Source organism: Chiloscyllium plagiosum, unplaced genomic scaffold, assembly GCF_037043375.1.
Source record: "Chiloscyllium plagiosum isolate Xiang-an unplaced genomic scaffold, Cpla_swu_hap1 HiC_scaffold_13, whole genome shotgun sequence".
NCBI lineage: Eukaryota > Metazoa > Chordata > Chondrichthyes > Orectolobiformes > Hemiscylliidae > Chiloscyllium > Chiloscyllium plagiosum.
Window position 1 is genome coordinate 51,903,931 of NW_028270151.1, and position 21,493 is coordinate 51,925,423.

A 21,493-nucleotide genomic window follows, 5' to 3' on the forward strand; every position below is an offset into this window, starting at 1 on the left:
GACAGCTTTGTTTAGAATATCACAACCACTGATAAAGCTAAAGCTACCCATGAATTAGCTACTGAATTTTTAAAACCTTGCAATTGAGAGCAAATTAGATCAAAAAAATTTAACAGATTTACTACATCCCAATTAGTGAAAGCAACACTTCATTGTTTTTAATATTGTAAGTTAATATTGTAATATAGCAGGAAATGTTAATATGACAACTGAAACGCTTTGTACCATTGAGCCAAATACAAAGCAAAACACAAAATTTGGAAATTGCCAACAGGTGCAATTTTGCCTTCACTTGTTCATCATTTATCTGTAAAGCCCAGACACCAACCCATTTCCTCCCCCCCCGCCCCACATCCAATACTCCATTCACCCCCACATTGGGACAGATTAAGGCCAACAAACCCAGGAGCAGGATGCTCTGCTTTGCCAGTCAGGAAATCTGTCGCTATTCTCACATGCTGAGAAAATTGCTGGGATTTACAGATTTACTATGAGCAAGGGATGGAAAAATTGCACCAACTGGCAAATTCCCAACCTCAGTTTTCTTTGTGTCTTTAACTCTTATGGCACTTGGGGTGACGACGACGACGGACATCACAACAAAAACAACAGAATTTAATCATATCAATATGTCCTGATATATTACACTCAGTCCTCTTAAAACTGTAGGAAGTGAGCACATCTGCTGGGTGAGAAAGTATATTTTTTAAAATTTGTATACTAATTCATTCAGTAAATGGCATTAAAATGATAACCTATATTTTAAATTCTGATGGTGCTAGTCCTAAGCAGCAGTTTTATTTCAAGGAGTGCAGTCAAAGAGCAGATTAAGTCAAGAACAAGTAGTAAGTTTCAGCTGATTAAGTGACTTTGATCCTTTCTATTGGGAGCATATAGAAGTAGGCAACTTCGCACTTCAGAGTGAGGCTTATAGTAGAGTGCGAGAGTCGAGTGTCTCAAGGAGTTTGAGAGAGAGAGAGAGAGAGAGAGAGAGAGAGAGAGAGGTGTTTCATTGCTTTTGCTTAGATAAAGCAGTTAGTTTATGATGTTTTTCCCCCTAGTCTTTAAAGTAAAAATTGTCAAGTCTTAAGAACCTAAGAAATAGAAGCAGAATTAAGTTACTTGTCAGCTCAAGCCTCCCCTGCCATGATTCTTGTAACTCCAACACTGAATATCTATTACTTCACTAGTTAGATTGCTATCCTGAAAATGCCCATGTTATCCCAACTCACTCATCAAATAGTTAGCCAAATCCCACTCTATGCTAGTGCGACTGGTACATTTGCTGTTATCAGTGCTCACTATTATTAACTGATGTCTTATGTGCTCTTAGTCTACCTATATTGATCTTTTTGATGAAAGACTTCACTCATTTTGACACACAAACCAAACAAAGGTAATCCTACATCAGCCCCAGGTTGCTAATGACACCTTGATGCAAGGGCCTTGACGTCTTGCTAGCTGACTCCTACTGTCGGATAGTCAGCATTGCTGCCTTCCTTGTGAGCGGATACATGGAACCTGCATTCATTTGGGAATGGTGATGACAGAAGCTTTAGTGACTGACAATTGCCTTTTTGAACAGGTTCCAAATTCAGAAGCTCAAAACAGCAGGGTAAATCAAAGTTTACACACTTTGAGGGTATACCTTTAAGGCCATTCAAAGGCCAAATACTACAAGACAAATTTCAAATTATTTTTGACTGAGCCAAATTAATCGGATAGTTGATCACATTAGAATGTCATATCTGAGGCCACCTCCCCCCATTTTACTTAAGGCACATGGTACTTTTGCACAATTGATTTCTAATAATGTCACTCTTCTAGAAATTAATTTTCCTTTGAAAGTAACATTTTTGAAATGGCTTTGAACAAGCAAAGAATTTAAAAAAGAAAGCTAAACATATACAACAAGATCTCAGCAAATAGTAATTTATTTTTCATTGACTTGCCTCCTTCGTGGCAGTAACTTTCAAGCAACTTAATCTGGGATTGTCAAATCAACAGTAAAAATTAGGAAGTTGAAACTCCGTATTTCAAAAAGAATTTAGTATTACATCAATGTGTTGTGTGCCAAGACAACATTGAACTTGACTGTATTAATCCTTACAAGGTGCCTGACAACGTCCACTAACACAGCTGGTCATTTAAGTGAGGTTAATGGAAGGCATCATAAAACAACCAAGCAAAAGAGTGCATTACTGTAATGGAAATTGTTAATTGTGCTGTTACCTAACTTTGAACGAGAGCGCATGCATTACATAGCTGAAAATGTGTTGCTGGAAAAGCGCAGCAGGTCAGGCAGCATCCAAGGAACAGGAGAATCGACGTTTCGGGCATAAGCCCTTCTTCAGGAAGGGCTTATGCCCGAAACGTCGATTCTCCTGTTCCTTGGATGCTGCCTGACCTGCTGCGCTTTTCCAGCAACACATTTTCAGCTCTGACCTCCAGCATCTGCAGCCCTCACTTTCTCAGCATGCATTACATAGTGTTGCACAGCTGTATTGAATGCTATCTCTAGTAACAGGAAGTAAATAGATATTCCCCAAAAGATTATCTTTAAATAAATGTCAGCAGTTATAATTTCATATTGATACCATTGTGCATTATTTGTAGACATTGACAACAAATACGAACAGGTAGTTGTTCTAAATTCATGCAATAGTCATTTTTTTTAAACAATAAAATGAAACTTATTTTAAAGGCTTCCAAATGCAAATCCAAGTCTCAATCTCTTAGTATTGTCAATTGATGCAGGTTTATTACATTTTATAAGTCCTGGGTAACATTGTCCTGAAGCAGTTAATTCTTGCAACAGAAAATCAGGAGTCTCTGACATTTTGTTGATTATTCCTCACAATACAGTCCTACACATAGCCATGTGTTATTTTAGTATAATTTATTGATGAAACATTTTTGTTATTGCACTTGGGTTTCTTTAAATGCTGTGACAATGAGTCGAGCGTTAAGAGGAGATGGGCCAAATGTAGGCAAACGGGACTAGTTTGAGAAATTTGGTCAGCATGGACGAGTTGGATTAAAAGGGTTTGTTTCCATCCTATCTAACTATGACTCGATGAGTAGGAGTCTAAATACTTGGAATAAATAGTAATTCTTGCTCCCTTTCTAGTCACCGAAACCAATGACAAAAGAAAATGCAACAAATAATAACTGCACTTTGCATACCACAAGCAAAATGGATGCATCAAATTATTTAAATATTTATAAAATTTCAAAAAAGCTTTTTCAACATGGAAATCTCTCAAGATGCAGAGTAGCAAGGAGAAATAAAATACATTTAAATGTTTAATCCAATTAATGTCTGTACTAACCATCAGTCTCCTTAATATCCAATACTCTCTTTATTTGGGAAAGAGGCATTAGCATAATGTGTTTCAGGGAGGCAGGAGGGCGTGTTTGACCATGAGGACTCTTGAAAGAACTAATCACTTTATGGCGCTTCCTTGCAATCTGTAACAAAATTTTGCCAACATCAAGTGCATAAGACAAAGGAAGCAATTTTTTTTTCCACGTAAGATTTCATGGCTGCAAAAGATAATTAGTATTTTGAAAGATAAACATTGCAATGTTCACGTTTATACAATTAAAATCTTCACCATTAGTGAAACAAAAACAGTTCATTATTTCATATGATTCTAAGCTTCAATACATAAAAATTTATAATTAAAAAACTTTGGTAGATTTTCTGCTCATTTATGCTAGCAATAATCAGCCAAACCATTAAAAAAAGCCACAATTTCAAACAAGTGGAGTAACGACCAAAATCACCAGCATTCATCTTTCTGCAACCTCATGTTGATTCAAGATTCAATTCACAAACTGACAATGCCCAATGGCAAAATCCTGCCAATTGTTCTTAGAAGTTTTTTTCAGAGAGCACCCATTTTCTAGGTGCACAAGTATTAGCTGGAAGAGTTTAATTTTTGACGACAGAAAAGTAATTCAATAAGAAATCAATGCGTACACCAAAGGACCACAAGAGGATAAGCTCAGCAAACACAGACCACCTCAGTGGTGGAAAATCTTTGAGAGACAAAAAACTGAGGAGTGAATTTAGTTAGCAAAATTGATATATTACATAACCTTGATTTTGGACCAAGGGAACAATTTCAATGTTGCAGATTCAAAACATGGAAGCATTGTAAACTATGAAAAGGACATTGCAAAACATCAAACAAAACAGGACAAGTTGCTGGCATAGGCAGATAAAAGTTCAAAGCAGAGAAGTATAAGTGAATGCATTTCGGTAGAAAGACATTGGACAGACAATATAAAATAGGGGTACTATTCTAAAGGGTATGCAGCAGCAAAGAGTTGATGTATCTGTGCATGATAGGTGGCAAGTGTTAATAATTCAAACGTATCCAAGGTCTTCTGAGAAGGGACAGAGGACAAGAACAGAAAGCTCATGTCAAATCTGTATGAGACAGGAGGCAAAATTCAGCTCAAGTATTGTATACAGTTCTGGGTGCCATACTTCAGAAAGAACGTGAATACTTTGTAAAGGAATGGGGAAGATGTTTTCAAGAATAATTCCAGGAACAAGAAACTTCAGTTTGAAAATATAATGAGCAAGTTGGGACTATTTCCCTTGGAAGGGCGACAGCAAAGGAAATTTATTCCAACTTTTCATAATGATGAGGGATCTGGATAGTGATAAACTGTTCCCACCTGTAAAGATCAAGAACAAGAGGACACAGATTAAAGTGATCTGCAAAGTAGTAAATACGATGCTAGAAAAGTATTTTTCACACAGCAAGTCAGGTCCGCAGTGCATTGTGTGGAAACAGGCTCAACCATGCATTCAGTAAAGCATCAAATGATTATTTGAACAGAAATAATATGCAGAGTTCAAAGGAAAGGACAGGAGAATGACATTAAATCATGATGCTTATTCAGAGACCTAATGGTAAATGGGCTTCTTCTGCATCATAACAATTGTGATTGAAGCAGTTTCTACCAATTTTAACATCAAATCACTCTCAGATGGAGGTATAGGTATCATTATCAGAAAGGTTCAATTCTAGTCAGTAAACCCATCTTCAGATTTATTCTTTAACTATATTATGTAATAGGAAGGAAGAAAACTATTACATTTTATTACACTGACTGCAATGATTCTTGAAGACTTTGATTTTGAGATCACACACATTAAATCCTAGCAGAAACTTAATGCATGCACCTGCGGGCACAATTTCCCAAATACACCCTTACCGTCAATGGTAGATTTTGGAATTCAAATCATGGAAATTAACTGAACCAAATGTCAAATGATCAACATTTTCAGACACTTGGGGATAAGGTGGACTGTCGATGCTGGAAGTCAGAGTCGATAAAATGTGAAGATGGAAAGGCACAGATCAGGCAGCATAGGAGGAGCGGGAAGGTCAACATTTCAGGTGGCGTCCTGAAGGGACCTTTCACATCAGGACCCCACCCGAAACATTGACTTTCCTGCTCCTCTGATGCTGCCTGAACTGCTGTGCCTTTCCAGCTCCACATTTTATCAACAACATTTTCAGACAGTTAGCTAATATTTAATTTCTGACCATCTTGTGGGCCTGCAGCAACTGCAGTCCAATATTTTATGGAAGTAGTTCTGAAGAGAAGGCAGACAACATCTTTATACAATTGTGGCTTCCATTCTACATGACCTTCCACTGGTGGATGTTAAATACAAGATTGGTTTCAAGTGCAAAACAATTGGGAATTTTGTCATGTTGGGCAATCTGCTGAATCTTTAAAAATAACATACTCCAGAAGAAAGCTATGATTGCCTCAGCAGAGTCTTAATCTGCACATAACATGAAATTCAAGGTACATAAAAGTTTGAGTTTTAAAATTCGCTAGTGACCTTTCAAGACGTGTACACCCTTTCGGATGTACAGAGATTTATTTTACAAAGTAATATACATAAACCCAGTTTGCATTTGATTATTGCACTAGAATTCAACTGAGTCAGTTACACCCTTCCTCAGAATGAAAGAAATGAATACTCCTACCTCCAGGCAGTCATTGAATAAGAACAGAGTCACCTGTTCACCTCGGTCACACAAGTCATCATCTAGCACAATGGTCTCAACTCGCTGTACAAGACTGCGATGAGATGACAACAAGTTGGCCTATATAAAAGGCAGATATTTAATAATCATAACAGAATTATTTTCTTTAAAAACATTCATTAAAAAATAATTTTCACCCTTTTAAGGCATAAAGCATCAAGTGACCATTTTGCACACAAGCGCCAGTTGACAAAGTAGAGGAAAAAGGCACAAACTTAAGTCACTTTTGCAAATTGGGGCATCAGGTATTGGCAGTTGTGAAATGGATTACTAAATTTGTGAAATTTGTCAGTGACACATTACAGTTCATCCATCTAACCTCACCAACCGACAAATTGTAGCTACAAAATCAAAAACTTTGCCCACAATAACTGGATCTATGCAGTTAGACCTAGCCACTGTAGGAGCTTCCTCTGAGTCAACCAGCAAGTTTCAGAAGGAAAATTGCAGGAAATTTTATAAAATTAGAGGCATGATCAATAATATCCCAAATCTGAGTAAAACAAAAAGCATACATTTGTAGCTATATTAAAACAGGTTATGTACTTACAGGACAACCATCTACTTCATAAACAACATCAAAGATTTGTCGTTGACCTTCAGTTTTCCTTTTATCTTCATTGATATGCCTAAAAAGTAATGAGAAAAACTTTACATAAAAAAAAAAGAGTCAGGAAGTTCATCTTTATTTTATTTTATGTTCAAGTAAAGAAATGAAAATTCTTGGTGCATTTACACTCTGCTTTCAGAACACTGATCAAAACAATTAGGAATTTTCATATGTTGCATGCAGTGATCAGAGTTTTGGATTCTTGTATAATTGGGGCTCTTTCTGGGGTAGGTGGGACCTCTTCAAGCAGGATGGCCTTCACCTGAACCAGAGGGATACCAATATCCTGGGGGGGGGAGAAAGAGAGAGGAAGCGGGGAGAAATTCACTAAGGCTAATGGGGTGGGTTTAAAACTAATCCAGCAAGGGGATGGGAACCAAAATTGTAGTTCAAGTAAAGAAAAAAGGTTGAGAGTAGGGAGGTTCAAAATCAAGTTTCAGGGACACAAGATGGCACCGGCAAGCAAAATGTTGGCTTGAAGTGTGTCTACTTCAAAGCCAGGAGCATCCAGAATAAGGTGGGTGAACTTGCAGCATGGGTTGGTATCTGGGACTTCGATGTTGTGGCCATTTCGAAGACATGGATAGAGCAGGGACAGGAATGGTTGTTGCAGGTTCCAGGATTTAGATGTTTCAGTAAGAACAAAAAAGATGGTAAAAAAGGGGAGGTGTGGCATTGTTGGTCAAGGACAGTATTACAGTTGCAGAAAGGATGTTTGGGGACTCGTCAACTGAGGTAGTATGGGCTGAGGTTAGAAACAGGAAAGGAGAGGTCACCCTGCTGGGAGTTTTCTATAGGCCTCTGAATAGTTCCAGAGATGTAGAGGAAAGAATAGCAAAGATGATTCTCGATAAGAGTGAGAGAGACAGGGAAGTTGTCATGGAGGACTTTAACTTTCCAAATATTGACTGGGAACACTATAGTACGAGTACGATAGATGGGTCAGTTTTTGTCCAGTGTGTGCAGGAGGGCTTCCTGACACAGTATGTAGACAGGCCACCAAGGGGCGAAGCCACGTTAGATTTGGTACTGGGTAATGATCCTGGCCAGGTGTTAAACTTGGAAGTAGGTGAGCACTTTGGTGATAGCGATCACAATTCGGTTATGTTTACTTTAGTGATAGAAAGGGATAGGTGTATACCACTGGGCAAGAGTTACAGCTGGGGGAAAGGCAATTATGATGCAATTAGGCAAGATTTAGGAAGCATTGGATGGGGAAGGAAACTGCAGGGGATGGGCACATTAAAAATGTGGAGTTTATTCAAAGAAAAGCTCCGGTGTGTCCTCAATAAGTATGTACCTGTCAGGCAAGGTGGAAGCTGTAGAGCACGGGAGCCATGGTTTACGAAGGAAGTGGAATCTCTGGTCAAGAGAAAGAAGAAGGCTTATGTTAGGATGAGATGTAAAGGCTCAGTTAGGGTGCTTGAGGGTTACAAGGTAGCCAGGAAAGACCTAAAGAGAGAGCTCAGAAGAGCCAGGAGGAGACATGAAAAGTTGTTGGCGGATAGGATCAGGGTAAACCCTATAGCTTTCTATAGGTATTTAAGGACTAAAGGAATGACGAGAGTAAGATTAAGGCCAATCAAGGATAGTAGTGGGAAGTTGTGTGTGGAGTCAGAGGAGATAGGGGAAGCACTTAATGAATATTTTTCGACAGTATTCACTCTAGAAAATGACAATGTTGTCGAGGAGAATACTGAGATACAGTTACTAGACTAGGTGTGATTGAGGTTCACAAGGAAGAGGTATTAGAAATCCTGCAGAGTGTGAAAATAGATAAGTCCCCTGAGCCGAATGGGATTTATCCTAGGATCCTCTGGGAAGCCAGGGAGGAGATTGCCGAGCCTTTGGCATTGATCTTTAAATCGTCATCGTGCCAGAAGACTGGAGGATAGCAAATGTGGTTCCCCTCTTCAAGAAGGGGAGGAGAGACAATCCTGATAATTATAGACCAGTGAGCCTCACTTCAGTTGTTGGTAAGGTGTTCGAAAAGGTTATAAGAGAGGATTTATAACCATCTAGAAAAGAATAATTTGACTGGGGATAGTCAGCACGGTTTTGTGAAGGGTAGGTCATGCCTTACAAACCTTATTGAATTCTTTGAGAAGGTGACCAACAGGTAGATGAGAGTAAACCTGTTGATGTGGTGTATATATATTTCAGCAAGGCATTCGATAAGGTGCCCCACAGTAGGCTATTGTACAAAATGCGGAAGAATGGGACTGTGGGAGATATAGCAGTTTGGATCAGTAATTGGCTTGCTGAAAGAAGACAGAGGGTGGTAGTTGATGGGAAATGTTCATCCTGGAGTCCAGTTACCAGCGGTGTACCGCAAGGATCGGTGTTGGGTCCACTGTTGTTCGTCATTTTTATAAACGACCTGGATGAGGGCGTAGAAGGGTGGGTTAGTAAATTTGCAGACAATACTATGGTCGGTGGAGTTGTGGATAGTGACGAAGGATGTAGTAGGTTACAGAGAGACATAGATAAGCTGCAGAGCTGGGCTGAGGGGTGGCAAATGGAGTTTAAGGCGATCAAGTATGAGGTGATTCACTTTGGTTGGGGTAACCGGAATGCAAAGTACTGGGCTAATAGTAAGATTCTTGGTAGTGTAGATGAGCAGAGATATCTCGGTGTCCAGGTACACAGATCCTTGAAAGTTGCCACCCAGGTTGACAGGGTTGTTAAGAAGGCATACATTGTTTTAGCTTTTATTAACAGAGGGATCGAGTTCCAGAACCATGAGATTATGCTGCAGCTGTACAAAACTCTGGTGCGGCTGCACTTGGAGTATTGTGTACAGTTCTGGTCACCGCATTATAAGAAGGATGTGGAAGCTTTGGAAAGGGTGCAGAGGAGATTTACTAGTGTGTTGCCTGGTATGGAGGGAAGGTCTTACAAGGAAAGGCTGAGGGACTTGAGGCTGTTTTCATTAGAGAGAAGATGATGGAGAGGTGACTTAATAGAGACATAAGATAATCGGAGGGTTAGATAGGGTGGACAGGGAGAGCGTTTTTCCCCAAGAATGGTGACGGTGAGCACGAGGGGGCATAGCTTTAAATTGAGGGGTGATACATATAGGACAGATCTCAGAGGTAGTTTCTTTACTCAGAGAGAGTAGAATGGGTATGGAATGCTTTGCCTGCAACGGTAGTAGATTCGCCAACTTTAAAGTATATTTAAGTCGTCATTGGACGAGCATATGGATGTACATAGAATAGTGTAGGTTAGATGGGCTTCAGGTTGGTATGACAGGTCAGCGCAACATCGAGGGCTGAAGGGCCTGTACTGCGCTGTAATGTTCTATTATTCCCAAGGATCTTCTAATTGTCAAATTACCATGTTTTAAAAATCATGAGGGGTTGACAAGGCAGACAGGGAAAAAAAAAAAAAACTGTCCCCACTCAAAAGAATTGAGAATGACAGGCTACAGCTATGCAGAAAAAAGTGCAATGTTTGGAACAAAAAAAAAGCTTCTCACAAACCAAGTGGCTCAAAATGGAATGCCTGCACATGTCGTGGAGGCAGGCTCAATCAAGATAGTCAAGCAAGCATTAGATAATTATCTGAAGAGAGAATGTGCAGGGATATAGGAAAAAGTCAGAAAATTGGCACAATGCAGAGATGATAGGCCAAATTTGATTAAATATTATTTTTAACTTCCTAGTTTGAGTCAATCCATCAAACTCCAAAATATTAGCCAATTTTCAGTTAAAGGGAGCTCTCCAATAATGCCCATTAGCCCATACAGCATACTTTCAGTAAGCTCTCCTCTATGCTGTGAATACATATTAACACAGTTATGAACGAATTCTTCCTTCAAAATTATCAAATATTCTAAAGAGGCAGCACACTTATCTGAAGCACCCACATTTTAAATACTTGTATAGCTTTAATTTTATTCCAAAAAAAAAGCAAGGCCACATCTGTCTGTTTATGTTTGTGTTAATAATTTCGAAGTGCCGTTGTTAGACTGGGGTGTACAACGTTAAAAAAAAAAATCACAGCACCAGATTATAGTCCAGCAAGTTTATTTGGAAGCACACCGAAAGCTAGTGCTTCCAAGTAAACCTGTTGGACTATAATCTGGCACTGTGCGACTTTTAACTTAGTGTTGATAATGGTTATTCATCTCACTTCTAATTACTGTGTTGGCACAATTTGATGGCTGTATTTGCTGACATTAGAAAAAAAGTGAATTTTTTTTTTTAAAACTCCAGAAAGAACTTTGAACAATTTGAGAATTTTTCAAAAGAGTAGAAACTATGTATTACAAATGGTTTTACCCAATTTCCTGATTTTGTTTTTGTCCAAAAACATTTCCCTATAGCCATTGAACAGCTATTTTAAAAATAAATTTAAAAATTCAAAACCACATGGCTGACAAATTTAACTTTTACTGTTTGGATTAGGAGGAAGCAAACTAAAGCCCAGAGAGTGAAGGTCCCCATGTACGAAAAGCAAAAGGAGAAAGATAGTTAAAGTATTTAAGAAAAAAGGATATTTGAGGGATTTTAAAAAAAGTAACGATTGCAAGAGTGCAAAAAAAATCTTCAATTAATATCTAGCAACATTAAAAGACTGAACCTTAAAGTCCAATTCGGTCCAACTTACATTCATATTTCGCCCTTAAGTCATGGAAGATCTGTAGGAAGTAAGGCCTGTCAGAAGTACCGCCTCATATAAAACATTTCACCATTTGAATAACAGTATGAAAATTAAGGATACTGCCTTGGTCAATTAACTATCAATGCATCATTGTATACAAAAAAGGAACCTACGTCATTACTTCTTTTAGCAATTCAATCGCATTTTCCAAACTGATTTTGTCAGGATTAGCATCATCTGTATGCTTGCGAAGGTCTAAACAAAAAGATAAATTTGAGTTAAACCCCAGGCAATTAAAGTTTCATTCAAGTCATGCTAAGCTGAAATAGAAGTCATGTCTCAGGCAAGCCTTGAAGTGGGCTACATTAAATAGGCTCTCATTCAGTTAATTAAGTCAGGACTTCAAGTTTAACAGCATTTAGAAGAAATCAGTGCGGCAAAGGCATGGATTGCTCTCTGGGGAGAGTATCAGTACTAAGACTGGCTCAAAAACACCACTAGAACTTGGCTTGCTCGGTCAGTGAACAGCATCGCTGCTCGGCTGGGTCTGCAACAAGAAGCGGGGGAACCAACAAAAAAAGGAAAAAAAAACCTTTTTGACTTAATTCTCTACAATTTATCTTTAGCAAGTGCAACTGTCCACAACAGTGGGGAAGTGAAGTGATGTAATAGCAATATCAATCAGTGACCCAGAACCACACACTAATGTTCTGAGAACATGGATCCAAAGCCCACAAAAGCAAATGGTGACATTTGAGCTAAAGGAACTGTGAAACAACCATGCAGCATTCAACTGATGTAAAAAAAAATCTATCTGGTTCACTCATGCCTTTCAGGCAAGGAAATCTGCCACCTTTACCTGATCTGGTCTAATTAAGATGCGAGCTTTAAACATTAGCTTTTAATTTCTTACTAGACTAAATTCAGTTATATACTTATTATTGCAGGGGTACTGCCCCTACCTCTGAGCCAGGAGGCCAGAGTTCAAGTTCCACTTGCTCTAGAAGGTTTCATTTTACAGCTCTAAACAGATGGATTAAAATAACTACACTACATAATTATTTCTCAGAGCAGATATACAAAATCTGAAAGCAGAAATGTAAGTTTTGGTGAAATTGCCCGTGGATTTTGATGCAGGTAGTGGTAAGATAGTTCAGATTGTCCAGGCCCATTTGCGCATTCTGTAAATGTTCTATAGTAACATTTCCAAGATTCAATACCATTCAACAGCAAGGCCACACTTGGCAACCTCTGTACAGGTCGTATAAGCAGTTCAGCCAGGCTCTGGCGACCACATTCAGGTTTAGCTTGATTAATCTGTAGTGATAATGAGGGGAATAAAAAAACTTCATAAAAATTTGTCAGAAAATGATAAACTAATCAGTCAAATAACTTTGAAATGCTAAAATGAGTCTTATTTAAAACTTCAGCATCAAGAAATTACAAACTATCCTGGAGTGACAAGCTCTTTTCAGGCTCTGTGCATAGTTGTCAAGCAAAGTTAAATAATTTTCTACATAACAGGAGGCAAACATCTTGCAGATGAAGGAAAATTGTTAGCTGAAACCTTCCCAGTCATATTGCCCCTCAACCATTTTAAAAAGAGGTATGCGCAATGAAACTTTAACTTCTTAAACAAACAAAACTGTGGATTTTGGAAACCGAAAATTAAAACAGAAAATGCTGAAGAATCTCAGCAGCTGTGAAAAGAAAGGGAGTTAATGTTGAGTCTCGTGTGACACTACTTTCAGATGGAGTTAAAACATTACTTTGGAAGCAAGTTTCAGTATGAATTAGGTAATATGAATTAGTTAACTGAATTCACTGTCAATGGTTTCAGGTAAATGGAAGGCCATGTGCACCCTTCAGAGAAAGGATTAGAAACGAGGGAACAAATGTGTCAAATAAATCCCATACCTTTAAGAAGGCATGAAACCTTGGTTTCTGCCTTTCACACTTCGCAATAGTATCTTTGCTCATTTCAAAGAAGTTCACAAATGGCGGATAGGTCTTCACCAAGTCCTTTGACTGTAACAAAAATGCCAGTTTCAATATGTATCCATTGCATCAAATGTAAAACAATTTAGCTGTTATTTAATTTGATGACTAGAAAGTGTTCTTCAGAGCACACAAGGACTTTGGTCTTTGCAATGAAAAGGACCATTTTAAAATCTTCTGTTGAAATACCTCAGGATTCCTGGTGTTACACAGCTTGAAATTTCTGCACCAATGAAGAATCCTTCAGTGCTTAAGTATGTTTGTCATAACAGTTTTTAAACCCAAATACAACTCCAAGAGAAAGCAACTTGTCCACGCTGCCCAGTTTTCACAATTTAAACTAATCCCATTTGCCTGTATTTGTCTCAGATCCCTCCATAACTATTCCATCCATGTACCTGTCTAAATGTTTCTTAAATGTCAAAACTGCATTTGCTTCCACTAATGCTTCTGGCAGCCTGTTCCAGACATTCACCAATGTCGGTGTGAAAAACTTACCCCTCTCTACTTTTGTATCTGTCCACTCACCTTAAACCTATTCCTCTAGCTTTAGACTCCCCTACCATGCAGAAAAGCTATCAACCTTATCCATGCCCCTCATGATTGTATATACCCCTATAAGGTCAACCCCCAGTCTTCTACAATCCAGTGAAAAAGTCCCAGCCTATCCAACCTCTTCTGATAACAAACCTTCCAGTCCAGGTAGCATCCCAGAAAATGTAATTCAGGATGTCGAAAATGGTCAAAAACATTTACTTAAAATAAGAAAAATAACTTAGACGGAGGGGGTCATTAGCAAGGCTGGTATTTATTGCTTATGTCCAATTGCTCAGGAAAGCAATGGTAAGCAATCTTCACAAACCAACGCAGTTCATGTAGTATACACCTCAAGAATGCTTAGAGTTGGAAATTCTAGGATTTTGACCCAGCAATGAAGAAGAAATGGTGAGATATTTCTAAGGATGCTGTGTAAATTAGAAGTTAACTTGTAGGTGGCAGTGTTGCTGACATCTTATAGTATCTGTATCCTGTGCCAGTATGTGGTTCAGAGTAAAAGATGGTTAGAGGTGGGTCACTGCCACCAATCCTCTTTATGACCAATCTGATTACCAGCAGTAAAGGATACACCACTGTCATCTTTACAGAAGAAAGCATGGTTCTTAGTTAATTAATGAGATGATTTGTTTCATCATAGCAAGAAATACAATTTCATTACAAACCAATAATAATTATTAAGACTTTTGGGAGTAAGATAGAACATATCTGTAGAAGAGCTCACTATTTCACCCCACAGTTGGGGGCATCAGAAGAGGTGGAGCTCAAATGTAATAAGAACATTAATTCCTTCAGAACCATTATCTGATACCACAGTAGAGGTCATGGGTTTGAAATGTGCTGAAGAATCACTGACAAGTTACTACAGCCCATTATGTAGATACTACACACATTGTTGAACTCAGATATTGTGAATGGGTTGAAAATCAAATAGTCTGTCTGCCCTGGATGGTATTCAGTTTCCTGAATAATGTTGGAACTGAACTGATCAAGGCAAGGGGAGATATTTTAATCATGTTCCTGGTTGTGCCTTGTAGATGGAGAACAAGCTCAAGAGTTGGATGAGTCACTCCTAGCAAAATACACAATTTGTGGGAATGGTTAGGCAAACTCTATACACATTACAAGTCAACTTTGCCTTTTCACAGGCTCTATATTTTTAGTCATTCTGGGCACCCATTCAAAGTGGTTGGACATGCATAGACTTCATTTGTCAAACATGGGGATGACGATTGAAAAGTTGAGAGCATGTTTTGTAATACATGAAATGCAGAGGTATTGGTCACAAACAACAGACTAATCATTTATCAGCAAGAAATTTGAGTATTTCCTAAAGTAAAGTGGCATTTGACAAGCCATACAACTCCATACCATCCATTGTCCAATGGTGGCAGATAGAGCAGTCCAAACTTTGAAAACAGGCTTAAAAGAAAACAGCCTACAACTTCACTCAATACCAAACTGTCCTGGTTCCAGTTTGATTATAGGACCACCCCACATGCAACTCTTGTTAATTAATGGGGCTAGTCCACTACATGTCACTGGTGGTCAAGGAAATTTGATTGTGGGAGATTCAATGATTTAAGCAATTACAAATCATAGGGAAAAAGAAAGGGTTTACTTGGAGACTGCTTCGCACTTGTGCAGCATGAATGCTATTTGCCATTTAGTCTAAGCCTGAATTTTATCTAAGTCCTATAGCTTGCACAACAGTTGCTTGATTATCTGAACTATGAATATTACAGAAGTCAAAATGAGAGTCAGTGAACAGATTACTGGTGAGCTTAACTGAACGTATTACATTCTATTATAATAACATGAAATTTGGCCAAATTGGATTTGTGAGATCCTATCATCAACTGACAACCGGAGGCCAGTCAGAAGAAACATGAATCTTTCCCATTCTTTAGACTAATATCACTGGGTGAAATGCAGCATTACTTGCTGAAATTCAATTTCACAGAATGAAGGCCTCAATTAGAAATTTGCAGCCAATGCAAATCCAACTATTATTTTACCTACTAGGCTGGGAGGGGGTGAATTTTTTCTTGAAACAAAAAAAACCTTAAAAATACTCACATATTTTTGAATAATGCCACCTATACTGTGGTTTTCTGACCAATTCAAAATAAGTTCCTCAAGATCAGTCTATGGAAAGAAACAAAACAAAATGCCATTCAGGTATGCTGTAAAATGTTGTATTGATTACCTCAGACCAAAGTAAGCATACATTCCAAGACAAACATTGAAAAGTCATCAAGATTCCAAAAGGAGAGAAAATGGTCAGATATAGGAATCATGATCATGGTTATGTCAAAGAATTTAATAAAACCCTTGACAAAGTCCTTCAGAAGAAAACTCTATAGAAAATGCAATCGTAATCATGTGATACAAGTAGTTTCAATTAAAAGAAAAAGGATGTACTGTATTACTGCAGACAGTAGACATGATTCTGTGAACTGTGTTACAACATGGTGATGAACCCTTCTGTTAATTAAGCCAAACACCCAAAAAAGCTCTCCTTGCCTCGTAATGTGTTAAAATATATGAGTGACAGAGAACTCCCAAATTCCACTATTTAAAGTAAGTAATATCAGTTTCTTCTTTAACTCTAAACGTGAACTCTATAACAATATACTGTTTCAATAAAACATTTATGAAAATGTTTTAATTTCAAAACCATACAGCAGCTATCATCGGTGTCTTTATTCTTTCGTCTGAAGATCTCCCTGGACCGTCGTCTTTCTTTTACTGTGAATATGTTTCATCTGAAAAGGTACCTTTGATGGAGTGTGTTTCAATGGCAGTTGCTCCGATTTTCAAAATGCCTGCCTTTTTTACATCCCCAAAATCAGACTGTCTCAATGGTTTGATGTTTGCAAAACAATAAATTCAAACTCAGTTGGGCTTTAGTATTTTGGAGCATAATTTAAATTGATTGGTTAAATTCGAATTGTCGTCAAAACAGCAAGCAACTCAAGTATCTGTTTCATAGCCAAATATTACATACTTTCAATTTTCCAGCACACCCAGACTGGTCTTGTAAGCACTCGGTGCAGAACGGTATTCACTTATTCTTAAAGGTACAGTACATGCCTTCAACTTTATAATAAGTGAGTGACAGGGAGGGAGGCAAGGAAGGTGGGAGGGTGGGCAGGAGGGAATCCAGGCACTTTGTGGACAGCCTTGGGGTGGGTGGGGGTTGCAGAGGGGGTGTGGGTGGGAAGAAGGCATGTTTTATGGGGAAGGGGAGGGGGAGCTAGCAAGCATGTTTTGTGGAGGATGGTGAGCAAGTGAAGGAATGTGACTTTTGGAGCAAGGGAGGAATGTAGTGTGGTGTTTGGGAGGGAAGAAGGGAGGGAGAGAGTTCTTTTTTTGAAGGGAAGGAGAGAGGGAATATAGTTTTTGGAGGAAAGGAAGGTAGTGCATGCTTTACAGAATGATGGAGATGGGGAAGGGGAACTGTGCAGACAGATAGCAGTTGTTCATTTTCAGAATACCTCAGGCAACTAGCAGAAACAGCAATTCTGCAGATGACAGATTCCATGAAGATGCACAAGTTTTGTACAATTACAGATGGATCTACAAGTGAGCCTCTATCATGACAGATGTCTAAGCAGATAAATTAAGCAAAACAACAATTTTATTAAAAGCAAATTACTGTGGATGCTGGAATCTAAAACCAAAAGAGAAAATGCTGGAAAATCTCAGCAGGTCTGGCAGCATCTGTAAGGAGTTGGGAGCAACGAATGCAATAGACCAAATTGAAAGAGGTACAAGTGAAACGCTGCTTAATCTGAAATGAATGTTTGGGGCCTAGGATGGTCAGCATGGAAGAGGTAAAGGGGCAGGTGTTGCACCTTCTGCGATTGCATGGGAGAAGTGTTAGGTGTGATGGAGGAGTGGACTAGGTTGTCCCGGAGGGAGGGAACGATCTCTGCGGAATGCAGACAGGAGGAGGGAAGGGAAGATGTGTTTAGTGGTGGTGTCGGGTTGGAGTTGGCGAAAATGGCGGAGGGTTATTCTTTGCATGTGAAGGCTGGTGGGGTGAAGAGAGAGAACAAGATGGACCCTATGGGGAGCAATGAATGCAATAGACCAAATCGAAAGAGGTACAAGTGAAATGCTGCTTAATCTGAAATGAGTGTTTGGGGCCTTGGATGGTCAGCATAGCAGAGATAAAGGGTCAGGTGTTGCACCTTCTGCGATTGCATGGATTGGGAGCAACGAATGCAATTCTATTGTCGGTTTTGACTAAGATGATGCATCAACATATGGCTTACGCTTATTGGATAGGCTATACAAAAACATTCCTTTGCTTAACATAGCCAATTGCTGATATTCAACAATTACAAACTGCCGAAAGGAAAAATTGGTTTAAGTTGATGACTATTTAAAAAAAAAGACAGGAAGACAGAGGTAAAGAAATCTATGATTACTAGGTTTTTACATCTTGGGGTTGTTTTTTTAACAATAAAAGAGAAGAATGCGTGACCTGTTTGGAATTCTGCATGGCATGTTTGGATAAGTCAGTTGTTACGGTTAAAGTGGAGTTCAGATTACGAGAATGTGCAAGTAGTTCACATCTATAGATACTGGCAAAAACGCGTGTAATGGCTGTGGATAGGCGGTTAGTCTTGGAAGAGAAAGTGATGACTGCAGATGCGGGAGATCAGAGCTGAAAATGTGTTGCTGGAAAAGCGCAGCAGGTCAGGCAGCATCCAGGGAGCAGGAGAATCGACGTTTTCGGGCAAGAACCCTTCTTCAGGAATGAGGAATGTGTGTCCAGCAGGCTAAGATAAAAGGTAGAGAGGAGGGACTTGGGGGAAGTTTTCCTTGGAGGGAAGGGGGAGGTAAAACTTGCACCCACACCTCCCTCCAAGGCCCTAAGGGATCCTTCCATATCTGCCACAAATTCACCTGCACTTCCACACACATCATTTATTGCATCTGCTGCACCCGATGTGGCCTCCTCTATATTGGGGAGACAGGCCGCCTACTTGCGGAACGTTTCAGAGAACACCTCTGGGACACCTGGACCAACCAACCCAACCACCCCGTGGCTCAACACTTCAACTCCCCCTCCCACTCCACCAAGGACATGCAGGTCCTTGGACTCCTCCATCGCCAGACCATAGCAACACGATGGTTGGAGGAAGAGTGCTTCATCTTCCGCCTCGGAACCCTCCAACCACAAGGGATGAACTCAGATTTCTCCAGTTTCCTCATTTCCCCTCCCCCCACCTTGTCTCAGTCAAATCCCTCGTACTCAGCACCGCCTTCCTAACCTACAAATCTTCTTCCTGATCTCTCTGCCCCACCCCCATTCCGGCCTATCACCCTCACCATGGCCTCCTTCCACTTATCGCATTTCCAACACCCCTCCCCCAAGACCCTCCTCCCTACCTTTTATCTTAGCCTGCTGGACACACATTCCTCATTCCTGAAGGGCTCTTGCCCGAAACGTCGATTCTCCTGCTCCTTGAATGCTGCCTGACCTGCTGCGCTTTTCCAGCTACACATTTTCAGGTTAGTCTTGGAAGACTAAAGGATTATCAATGTTTTATAAACTGTTATACCTTAGTATGGAGTTGGGTGTTTATAGGTAGTTAATTGGCATTTCAAGCTGGACACAAGGCCCAAATGATTCATTTGATTATGAAAATTCTCTTTTACTTTGAGATTGCAACAGTCCAGGGTCTCTCGTATCAGGGACAAGCGTTTTCAAAAGACTGAAAAACTCTAACTTAACTGGAGAAAAATGACATTTTTATTCAATATGCAGTTCAAAAGAAAGAGTCAAATTCATCTCAAAAATGTTCATTCCATTTCTTTTCATGTAGATGCCGCAAGACATGCTGAGTTTCTCCAGCACTCTTAACAATATAGATGTTTAAAGTTGTTCTAATAAAAGTGTCAAGATAAAAATGACTTGTAGGGCTCAGTGGCACAGAGGTTGAATTCAAAATCTATCCCCCCCAGAAGCATGACATAATGTTCCCAAACAGGTTGATTAGCAATACTGGGAAAAAAATTACTTAATTAACTCACATGCTCTGTAAATATTAATTTTCAAGTCTTCCTCATGAATTGGAAATTAATACCCCAATTAGTATTTTAATACAAATTGCAGTTCATGATTGTCTGCATAGTATCTCGGTATTTTCTGTACAGAAGTTTTACTTACCTTAATTTTTGTGTGTACATCCAAAATATCTGGAATACTGCCAAATATTGTTTTTATTTCTTCTTGCGCAAGAATAGGACCTCCAAGTTGGCCCTCTTTTTCCAAAGGAACCTTAAATAGCTAACAAAGGATAAACAATTTAAGTTTTATCTGCACACAATTTTATAAATTCATGATATATTTACAAATGGAATGAATAGAAACTGTGCAAGCAAAAAAAAAAATGTGTATTATTTTGGACAATATTTGGATTACTTCACTTTAATTACAAACCACCAGATGATAGAACATCAAGTCAACCAGTGTGCCATTTACTATAAGCATCTAACCAAAAGTGGGGGAATGATCATCTAGTGGTAATGCCTCAGATCTGGAGCAACTAAGCCCAAGGTTGCAGGTTAAAAGTCCCACTACTGCAGTTGGTACAGTTTCAGTTCAGTAAATAAAAATATCTACAATGCAACAGTTGCCTCAGTAATGGCTATCATACCACCATCATTGATTGTTGTGAAAGTTTATCTGGCTCACCCACACAAAGAAGAATAAAAAAACCCCACTCATCTCTACCTGATCTAGCCTACGTAAGACGCCACACCTACAACAATGTGGCTCACTCTTAACTACCTTCTGAAATGACCTAGCCATTCAAAACGAAAAACAGGGAGAAGCAACAAAATACCAACCTGGCCAGCAGTGTCCACATCCCAGGATATGCTTTGGTTCTGTTCGCCGAGCTGGAAGTTTTTGTTGCAAACGTTTCGTCCCCTGTCTAGGTGACATCCTCAGTGCTTGGGAGCCTCCTGTGAAGCGCTTCTGTGGGGTTTCCTCCGGCATTTATAGTGGCCTATCCCTGCCGCTTCCGGTTGTCAGTTTCAGCTGTCCGTTGTAGTGGCCAGTATATTGGGTCCAGGTCGATGTGTTTGTTGGAGTTTGTGGAGGAGTGCCAGGCTTCTAGGAATTCCCTGGCGGTTCTTTGTTTGGCTTGCCCTATAATGGTAGTGTTGTCCCAGTCGAATTCATGTTGCTTGTCGTCTGCGTGCGTGGCTACTAGGGATAGCTGGTCGTGTCGTTTCATGGCTAGTTGATGTTCGTGGATGCGGATCGTTAGCGGTCTTCCTGTTTGTCCTATGTAGTGTTTTGTGCAGTCCTTGCATGGGATTTTGTACACTACATTAGTTTTGCTTATGCTGGGTATCGGGTCCTTCGTTCTGGTGAGTTGTTGTCCAAGTGTGGCTGTTGGTTTGTGTGCTGTTATAAGTCCTAGTGGTCGCAGTAGTCTGTCTGTCAGTTCAGAGATGTTCTTGATGTATGGTAGTGTGGCTAGTCCTTTGGGTTGCGGCATGTCCTCGTTCCATTGTCTTTCCCTTAGGCATCTGTTGATGAAATTGCGAGGATATCCGTTTTTGGCGAATACCTTGTATTCCTCTTCCTCTTTTTGCAGTTCTGGTGTGC

At 39.5% G+C, this 21,493-nt stretch overlaps 1 protein-coding gene across 3 annotated transcripts in view; it reads right to left on the reverse strand.

Moving 5' to 3' along the window:
- Nucleotides 1–21,493, reverse strand: part of ect2 (epithelial cell transforming 2) — an 84,245-nt gene that overhangs the window by 18,089 nt on the left and 44,663 nt on the right. For all 3 annotated transcript variants that reach the window (XM_043702209.2, XM_043702208.2, XM_087993591.1), the window contains 8 exons: nucleotides 20,042–20,161; nucleotides 15,934–16,002; nucleotides 13,219–13,329; nucleotides 12,522–12,618; nucleotides 11,475–11,556; nucleotides 6,634–6,712; nucleotides 6,024–6,143; nucleotides 3,333–3,471 (listed from right to left, as the gene is read on the reverse strand). In XM_043702209.2, the coding sequence (XP_043558144.1) occupies nucleotides 3,333–3,471; nucleotides 6,024–6,143; nucleotides 6,634–6,712; nucleotides 11,475–11,556; nucleotides 12,522–12,618; nucleotides 13,219–13,329; nucleotides 15,934–16,002; nucleotides 20,042–20,161 (817 nt within the window). The remainder of the gene's footprint in view (nucleotides 1–3,332; nucleotides 3,472–6,023; nucleotides 6,144–6,633; nucleotides 6,713–11,474; nucleotides 11,557–12,521; nucleotides 12,619–13,218; nucleotides 13,330–15,933; nucleotides 16,003–20,041; nucleotides 20,162–21,493) is intronic.